Raw genomic sequence first — 8,429 nt, forward strand, 5'->3', positions numbered from 1 at the left:
ATTGGAGCGGTGTCTCTGAAGGTGATGGAAGAAGCTGTCGTGAAAGCTTTTCAGATGATGAAGAGAAATCAGTTGGTGGCGACATCTCCAATCAAACAGAAATTTTTAAGGATCCCTTTGTGTACCCAGGTTCACTACTTAAACTGTCTGAGAGCGTTCTTTTGATCCTTACTTTGGTGGTTGCTCGCAATCTAAACGGAAATTGTCTTTTCGGTGTAATTGCTTTGATTAATTTGCACTGTATTCCTGGATTACTTAACAATTAAGTGTGTCAGCTCATTGAATGCTCTTAAAAAGTACTTTGCAGACTTGATACATGCATGGGCCATAAGGTAGAGCTGTACACAAGCCATGAGACCCACACCATCAGAGCTTATCCTTGGTATATGGTTTGCCTCTTTTAGCTACATGTATTTAAAGAATTAGTGGCACCGAAATTCAGGTATTTCTCTTTGGTATTTGTAGTTCAGAAGAATCTTACTTTTTATCAATTAATTTAAGCAATTTTGTTATGATGACAGCATAAATAACCCAGCCTAGCTTCACCAAAAACTTGGATTGCATTAATTCATTTGAGAGAAAGGTTCAAGCAAGATACATGAAAGCTATCGTTTAAGTAGAGGCTGATAGTTTCTAAAAGAAACTGTTTGGGGCTGCGTCAGTAGGGGCAACGAAATAATTTGAATATATCAACAAAGTTGAAATGGTAAATTGGCCACTCTTACGATTATAAAAGCTGACGTTATCATTTAAGTAGGATTGGCAAAATGTTAAATATTTAATAGTTCACGATCAGATCTGCATGCATGAGTATAAATAATGTGCTTATAGAGATTGATATAAGCACTTTTCCATTTTAAGTTTATTATTCATACAGTGTAATAAAAATGAAAACAGCACTGCATCATGTAATATTTGAACCCTACAATGGAATTAGGGACTCCTCAATTTACTGTATCAGTCCATGCAAGGCTATATCTATAAATGTGAGCAAAAATAAATGCTACATATATGTGCAAACTTGCATACATGTTACATATATGTTTTCATCCTCGCCAATTTTCATATATGTCGCATATATGCAGACATATGTGACATATATGTAGAAATGACTGTAGCATTTTAACTATATGTCACATATATGCACATATATGTGACATATATGTGCAACAATTGAACCTATGTATATAAGAACGATCCTATTGAAACGACAAATTGAACCTATGTCGCATATATGTCACATATATGTAGATTTGGTAAGGGTGCCGTTTGAATGCCTCAAGCTATCCGTTCTTGAATATTCATCATCCATTCGAACCGTTTGAGCTATCCGTTCAAGAAATTTCACCATCCGTTCGAACGCCTCTAGCTATCCGTTCTTGAATATTCATCACCCGTTTAAACGTCTCTAGCTATCCGTTCTTGAATATTCATCAAGCAAACAGCAAAGAAGGACGATTAAAATATTTCGCGTGGGTATTTTGCTTTGCGATCAATCCTTGACCAGAAACGACAAAGGAAATCGCTGTCACAAAATCTCGGTACCTTTTTCGATTGATTGACATTTGTGGTTACCCAAATAATTCGCACGTCTCAAGTGCGAACGCTACACAAACAGAAAATTTGTTGTGGGTGTCTCGAAATTTCAGACCCCTTGAAAAGTGATTGAAATTTATGTTTGAATGCAGTTAAAAAAAGAAAAGTGATTGAGATTTATGTTTTAACGCAGTGAATGAATATTTAGGGACTATCTGCAGTAGCGACAAATTTTCTGTCATCACCGACACTGTATAAGTGCGAATGGTTTCTCACGACTTGACAGTGCTTCGAAGCCGACAAATTTTCAGACGCGCCGCCAACAAAATTTGTCCCGCATAAACCGTGGCAAAATCGACTAAATAAACAAAACCATGAGAACCTTGTCGATCACTTTTCGTAAACGCTAACACCATGCTTTCGATCCATGCTAGCAGGATTACTTGAAAAGAGGGATTTTTTCGTGCACGCTTATGAATAACCACTGTAAAATCTCCTCCCACACTTGGTTTCTCACTCACGTTCACCACCTTGTACAATTAGTCATTTAGTCCTATGGCCTAATAACTCCCCTAGAGATTATACTTTGCTTCAGTGCTTCATGCTTGTTTTTATTTCATGTAAATAGGTAAATGATTCATTTACGTGAAAGGTCACATTCAAAAGCATCTCTTCAATGAAGCGCTTGGGTGTGCAGTTTGTAACAGAGTTCTTTTCCTCTTCACAATTTTCGCAGCGTGCGCAAAAGATCGAGAAAAAAAGTGGACCGACTGTTTATACTTTGAAATGGTTAATGGTTTGCAGTTTGTAACAAAGAGTTCTTTCCCTTTTTATGTTCATCGCGGTGCATGCAAAAGATCGTGAAAAATAATATCGGAACGAGTCTTTTTATTATGGCGGTGTTTCTGAATTTAGTAAAATCTGACCAAGAACTTTTAGTTTATATTTCCACCCTTGAAATACATGGCGGTCTTCATTTTGCTTACACTTTCACGTCGCATGCGCACCATAGCATACAAACGAGAGCAAAATAAAAACTCTAACAATAAACCTTACTGAGTATCAAATGCTGTGAATTTTAATCTTATGCTGTTGATCAAGACTTTCATAGATGTGGTGGCTCCTAAAGGAGCCGTTTTATGGTGGCTCGTTAGAGCCATTTTTAAGGTTGCTGAGGAGTTCGTGCAACCAGTTCTTCTGTTCCTGGCTTACAGAACTGCCTGATCTCACGGAAAAGATACTGTTTGCGATCATGGCTGAACCCTGCTGGATTTACTTTGGCTGGAAGATGTGAAGCTGCAGGAAGGATTGCAGGATACTTCAGAAGCATCAGCGACTGTTCAGGAGACGGGTCACTCTCTTTGAAGCACACTCTACCGGGCTCATCTTTGGTGAATCGAAAGTGATGGTAGCTTTTGATGTTTTGCAGCCTTTTAAAGTATTGTTCAAGAAATGAACACCAATCATACACTGGAACAATAACTGTTCTGTCATGTGTTCCAACAATTTGTGCCTTGTTCACCCCAGTGCTCGACGATTCCACCATGTTAGCAAATTCGTCAATTGATGAGATGTAGTTTTGCTTCTACGATTTCTTTATGATGCCAAAACATCGATGAGGGGCAAACTTCGTGTGGCCAGCAATCAAAAAAGAATATGAAACTGAAAGGAGTTGGAGAATTATCCTCCAAGCTAAGTACCAGACAAAATAATTGTTTCTGTTTTGCCCCGAACAGTTATCGGCGTGGAGATGAACAGAAGTTTTCCTAGTCTATAATGCTCGAAGAAATGATGGACGTAACTTATCGTAGTGTTCACTCCCTTACTTGAATCGCTGGCCTTGTCAATCAGGTAGTTAACTTGCTGTGGGTTCGCCTCACACATAATACCAAAGATGGCACATTTCAGCAGTGTTTTAAAGTAAATTGGCCCCGGTTGCATCGGATTACTCGGGTAGTGAACTTGCTGGGCGAAGTCGAACGAGTAGTGCATTGTTGTTTCAAGTGAGCATGGATCATGGCGCTCATCAATGTCTACGCTATCCTCTGATGCTTTAAAACTGCGCTTGGCATCATTGCACACCTTCTTGTAAAGTTCTCCTTCAGTCTGCACTTTATTTAAGTGTTGCTGTTGGGCGCAAACACATTCTGACTTTTCTGCCTCTGGAAGATTGGCTGTTCGAAGAAGCTTTGAAGTGTTCTGTTGGCATGTGTAACATAAGTCAGTCATTGGCTATGCTACGACAAGGTTTGGATGGAATTGTTTCCATAACTCGATGAATCTCGTGTAGCTCACAAACCTCGTGCTGGCCGCCCCACAAGCTCTTTTAAAGCAGTTCCAGACATGCATCTTGGTCTCACTCCATGAAAGTAGCACAATTTCCTCATTTTTAAATCCAGGGATTCTCCCAGGAAGTAATACAGCATTCTCTTCAGCGTAATTTCTAATAAAGTTTTTTACATCTTCTACAACGGCCTGTGGCAGAGTGTTATGTGGCAGCCTCCTACTGTTCCCGTGTACCCGCAGAGAAATGCCATGGTTTTGATAATGTTCCACGAGCCTTTGAAAGCAGGACTTACTGATGCCATACACATGCAGAAACATTTTCTTGCAAATGGGGTGAGACTGATAGAGGAAGCTGTAAGCTGGAATTCTTTCCCTTTCCCCCCCCCCCCCCAGTCACTTCAGCCGCCCTGAAAGCTTGAAGGTTTGCCAAGATTACTAAGTCCACTTCTGCATGAGAAAGTTCCAGACAGTCGTATAGGTTGCTAATAGGGAGTTTTAGATCCGAGTTTACCGCGAACCTCTAACTGCTAGAGGTCATGTGACAGGTCATGTGACAAGTCTTCGCGTCACGTTTGAGGTTTACAACGTGTGTTTTCGACGTGGAGAGATATGTTTTCACGTATGTTGTTTACCTGAAAGCTTTTAGCATATAATTCGTTTTAACCCACGTAATGATACAAAAAATTTTGTGGAGCAAGTCTTTATCCATTAATAGGGGCATAAACTCAGGCGAAATCCTACATTTGATAAATCCTATTGGATCTTCAAAACAAGTGCTATTCTCAGCTGCTGATTCAAAATGGCGGCCGTAATTTTGCAAGAAGAACTAACATAAGAATGTACAGGTAGATAACCCAGTTTTAGAGTAAATTTCTTTTATTTTATTTGATCGATATTTTCTCTACTTTTAAATGGAAAAATAGACCTAGAATGGCTCCATTTTGTTGGCCAGAGGCTCGACATGAGTTGGCTCTCACCAACGAAGTTGCTCAACACAACCCCGAGAAACCTGACGAGTGGGAAGCAATAGCTGGGAGACTCAGCAAAGCATTTTCTACGGATTCATATACTGTCGAGCTTAAAGGAAGAGGCTGCCGTGAAAAAATGGATCGGATTTTAACCAAATAGAAAGAAGACATGAAAGAATTAAAGCGGTAAGTTTGCTTTTGGTAGGCTTTTTGATACTCAGAATGGAGTACAATGTTCAGCCCTCTGTCTGGCCCTCTGTTTTAATTAGTCACAATAACAAAATGTACGACAAGTTCATATGTTTTTCTCTTGTCGTATATAAGAACGATCCTTCACAGTAAAGCACTATTTGAGCAATAGTGGAAATCAGACCTGAAAAAAATTTCAGGCCTGTACGGGATTCGAACCACTGACCTCTGCGATACTAGTGCAGCGCTCTAGTCAGTGGTCAGAGGTCAGTGGTTCGAATCCCGTACAGGCCTGAAATTTTTTTCAGGTCTGATTTCCACTATTGCTCAAATAGTGCTTTACTGCGAAGGATCGTTCTTATATACGTCTCATAACCGCAGTTCACTCATATGTTTCATATGTTTGTTGTTGTTCGATTTTTCTCTTGTATTGGCTTTTTTTTCTTAATAATCAATGCTTGCTCTTTTGATTCTTAAATAGTAAAATGTACAATCTATCACGAAAATAAATCTTCATGCAAAACACGATTGATAGCCTTCAGGTTTAAGCTTACAATTTGATAGTGCCATGGAGTCTAAAACCAAATTGGGATTTGGACTCTGGCCTACATTTGTTCATTTAACTTAATTCTAGGCAAATCCAATCCTTTATTATAATTTTACAATTTACAACTTTTACAATTTTCCTGATCAGCTCCTCCCTCCTCATTTCGTTTTTAGACAACACTGGCTCAGCATTAATGTCAAGATTTTTAATTCTGTCGTTTATTTTGGATTTGGGATACCTGGTTTGTAATGGGTTTAGGGAGGTCTTGCATACAAGCAGTTAAGGTCCCTCCACTGACTACTTAATTCCATTAGATCACAATACATAAATACTTATCAACAGAACTTTGTCAGACTTCGCAGACAGCTACTTTTTGGGGACAGCCATCCACTTCAAAGCACTCTCACCATACTGATCAAATATGCTACAGTGTGACTACAATGTCATGATTATTATTATTTGTGTTTTTGAAGATCAGGCACAGAGGAAGAATTCACTGAGATACAGCAGTTATGTGAGGATATCTTAGGGCCTGTTCACATGGAAGTGGGGTACCCTGGGTGCCTGGGGTACCCTGGCTTGGTGGGGTTCTCAGCGTCTCCATATATTCTTTGTTGTTTATCTGGTTGCGTTCACATGCGTGGTGGGGTACCCCACTCAGCCGGGCAACCCGTCTCCTCGGGGCGGGTTGCCTGCCTGAGTGGGGTAGATTTTTTTCCATGTGAACACTATACCCTGGGGTACTGGGGTGAGGTTCATACGGGTATTCAACAATTTAGCCCGCCAAAAACAAGCAGGAAAACAAAATGGTGTCCACTCGTTATCAACCTGATGAGCTTTTCCGCAAACAACGCCTCCAAAATATACTTGACAGCTCAAATTAGGGGCAAAATAGTCAGGATATTGATGGTTTAAGCGAGACCGCAGCATCTCAGCCCGATCAGGCCCTGATTTCACTGGAATTGGATGCCCCAAGGCAAAATACGAATACGAACTCGAAGGGAAAGCGAAAACCTTCAGATGGTCTTCAGCAGAAATCTATAAAGGCGAAAGTGGCTAAAAGGAGTCCTGAAAACCAAAGAAAGGTTATAGTTTGGTCCCCAGATCGGATAGAGCTGCTGCTCGCATATTTAAAGGAATACAAATCCACGTGCGAGTTCAATGGTAGAGATTTCGAGCAAGATCTGGCGGCCATGTACCCAGAGATTCGCAAATGCTTGGCAAAACAGTACCCGGAGGAATTCGGGCCACAAGTCACTACTGAGCCTAGTATGCCCATCAAAGACAAGGACAGTTCAGAATACCAGGCATTCAAGAAGACTCTCGATAAGGAACAGGAGCTTATCAAGAAAGGCTCTGACCGCGTGAAGGAGAAGATCCGAAATGTGAGGCAGGATTTTCGAACCGCGGTGAACAAGGAGACTACAAGCGGTAGCGGCAAAATAGTCCAGGAAAACTTTGAACTTTTAGCTGACATTTGGGGTGGCTCGCCCGCAACAACTGCTCTCCCCTTCTGAGTTGATGGCGATAGTGCTCAAGGTACTGACGAAGAACTGGATAGTCAGCCACTGCTGGATTCAACCGATGAAAGTAAGTTACATGTCATCTCATGTTTCAGTGTGACCTTTTCTTACATTCTTGGTATAAATTTTGACTTAAGATAAACATACAAAATGAAAATATTCTTCACTTTTTGGAAACACAAACATCAATTTAAAAAAACTTTGGGTACTTTTTGACCTTTTTTGGCTAAACTTTGGGAGCAAAATAATTATTTATGACTCAGGTATTATTTTGGGTATAAAATTTGGTACAGTACTCTGTCAAACCTACCCAATACTTTATTTCTGAGTACATCCCTTGGGATGGCAATGAAGGTGCCTCTGGCAGTTGCAAGTGGCTTGTCGTGAGCACAGTGTAACTGAAAAGGGAGGAGAACCCAGGGAAACCCTCAGAACGGGTTTAACCCGGTGTAAGAACCTGTTAATTTATTCCATTTTATTCTCCTCGTTCTACTCATTGTTTCATGTTGGAGCTATACTTCTGTTTCTATTGCTTTGTTTGTTTTACGTCATTCGGGAGTTTCACAGGTTCTCACACCAGGGAAGAGCCCTAGTTAAACCTTACTTGCCAACAACTCCACACTATTCCCCAACAGATTTAAATCAACTAACCTGCTGTGGCATTAAAGAAATACATGTAGCCTCAGATTTTGCATTGTATTTCTTTTTTTTACAAATGTCCTAGTGGCCATGTACTGTGGACCCACTTGATTGCCTTATTGGTCCACAGCACTTTCACATCACATTGATTTAATCTTTTCTAAGGCATTTCTGCACAGTCTGATTCGCCACTACCTCCAGACAGCCCATTAGATGACCCACAACCATCCAGGTCCAATATTGCAGTCAAAACAATTCCCAAACTGGTGGACAACAAAAGGAAACACATGCAAAAAGGCACTCTCTCAGGCTAAGAGAGACCAACTTCTGATGAATACTGCGATAGAGGACGTATTCAAGAAAAGAGAGATGCTCAAGTCATTTGACAAATCAAATAAAATCATGGAAGAGTCCATTGGAAAAATGACAGCATGTCTGACATCTCTTGGGGAAGGCATTGCAACTGGAATGAGGATGCTAGCAAATGCTATTGCTGACACACGCCATCCTGCACCTCAAGCCTCCCACCACAGTTCAATAACCACTATATGGGAGGTTTTACTCCATATCATAATGATTCAGCTGTAAGCAGAACCCACGCACAGTTTAACATAAATGCTGAACAGCCAAACAATACAGGTATGGGTAGTTCAAATGGAGAACATTACATGTTTTAATCATGTACAGCACGTGTCCTGACCTTTGTTATTTTTTATGTCTTGACATGAGCATTTCTCGCAT

At 40.4% G+C, this 8,429-nt stretch overlaps 1 protein-coding gene and 1 pseudogene across 1 annotated transcript; one reads left to right on the forward strand and one right to left on the reverse strand.

The window, feature by feature from the left end:
• Positions 1-1,695: 1,695 nt before the first annotated feature.
• On the reverse strand, positions 1,696-4,187 carry LOC148734811 (uncharacterized; annotated as a pseudogene).
• A 565-nt stretch (positions 4,188-4,752) lies between these two features.
• LOC148734812 (uncharacterized) lies at positions 4,753-8,429 on the forward strand. The gene is made up of 4 exons (XM_088752834.1): positions 4,753-4,838; positions 6,000-6,077; positions 6,443-7,116; positions 7,854-8,429. The coding sequence occupies exons 1-3, from the start codon at positions 4,753-4,755 to the stop codon at positions 7,041-7,043; spliced, it is 765 nt and encodes a 254-aa protein (XP_088608960.1). The 3' UTR covers positions 7,044-7,116; positions 7,854-8,429.

The sequence above is a fragment of the Stylophora pistillata genome, chromosome 3, assembly GCF_964205215.1.
Source record: "Stylophora pistillata chromosome 3, jaStyPist1.2, whole genome shotgun sequence".
Classification (NCBI taxonomy): Eukaryota; Metazoa; Cnidaria; class Anthozoa; order Scleractinia; family Pocilloporidae; genus Stylophora; species Stylophora pistillata.